At 41.7% G+C, this 1,292-nt stretch overlaps 1 protein-coding gene across 6 annotated transcripts in view; it reads left to right on the forward strand.

Annotated features, from left to right (window-relative positions):
* Positions 1-1,292, forward strand: part of spire1b (spire-type actin nucleation factor 1b) — a 79,847-nt gene that overhangs the window by 68,263 nt on the left and 10,292 nt on the right. For 4 of the 6 annotated variants that reach the window (XM_032517766.1, XM_032517768.1, XM_032517767.1 and 1 more), the window contains one exon: positions 560-742. The exons of the other annotated variants lie outside the window; for them this stretch is intronic. In XM_032517766.1, the coding sequence (XP_032373657.1) occupies positions 560-742 (183 nt within the window). The remainder of the gene's footprint in view (positions 1-559; positions 743-1,292) is intronic. 6 annotated transcript variants of the gene reach the window in all.

Here is a 1,292-nt window from a genome sequence, read left to right on the forward strand (position 1 = left end):
CTCCTTGGCTACTAGCAACTGTGTGGAGGAGGAAGGTTTGCGTCATGTGGCTGCAACAACAGTGGTGTTGTCATTACTGAGGAATTCCTCACGGGGGCGACAGAAACTACACACTATAGCTTTAAAGATGGACCAGGTCAGCACTTTATTTGAAACATGATGAAGTACGAAGAAGTAACATTTAGTTCATGATTATAACACTACAATTCCATTGTTTAGCCCGTCACTTTGACTACAGATTTACCAATGTAGAAGACATAAACATCATTAATAAATCAGAATTTATAATGACTGAAATACCTTAATTGATGCATTAATTAACGTATTGTTCCTGCCTTAAGTCATTCATGAAATATTATTAATCCTTGAACTGATAGTTCATGAAGTACTACATGAATTAATTCATTCACGATAATTCATGTACCCTTATTATAAAGTGTAACCCTTTTATTCGGATATCCACCCTCTCCTTTTTTTCTATCACCAAATCTACTGTGTATGCTCGCACATTATCTCGTGGTGTGACTTCATCAAACTGCAGAAACCTTCTTTCATTCAGGTTGGGATGATAGCTTCCTATCGTCCCTGGATACCCCTCCTCCTCCTCCTCCTCGGCCCTTCTTCCTCCACTCTTCACCATTTGCAGAGCTCCCACCCTATGGAGGCCTTTGTGTTGGGCTTGGTGAAGGCAGTTTTTGCTCTGTGCAGGGGCGTTTACGTCACAGGAAGAGAGTCGGCCAAGGTTTGCCAGTCTCCCTCAACCCGTCCTGGCGTAATAACTCTTGCTGCCCATCCTCTCCTAACGCTTCCTGCTTCAATAGAAATCACTGAGCTATAGAGCAGGCTGCTGCCATTACAGACTGTTTTTATCTGAGGTGTGATTGTACAGCTAGTATATACAGTATATATATATAAATATTAGTGCTGTCAGTTCAACGGTTTTAACGCAAACCCATTTTAACAGCGTCAATTCTTTTATCATGAGATTAACGTTGTTTGTGGCCTAGCAAACTTTGTAGTTCTTTTCACATGCTGTTGCAACAACTAGTAAGGTTAGAAAAACTACAACACCACACAGGATCTAGCTAGACCGGAAACAGGCATGCCGTACACACACCGTTTGGGCTTGCGAGCCGGACAAAGAGTAGTACCGTTACGTTTTGAGACGCCAAAATGGACGCCAGCAAGATTCTGGATGGAAAGATTGCATTTTAAAAGTTACCAAATGTTCCATTGACGAGACCATTGACCCCTCGTCAAAGTATTTTTTTCCCCCTTTTATTGATGGACAG

The sequence above is a fragment of the Etheostoma spectabile genome, chromosome 6 (assembly GCF_008692095.1).
Source record: "Etheostoma spectabile isolate EspeVRDwgs_2016 chromosome 6, UIUC_Espe_1.0, whole genome shotgun sequence".
Lineage (NCBI taxonomy): Eukaryota > Metazoa > Chordata > Actinopteri > Perciformes > Percidae > Etheostoma > Etheostoma spectabile.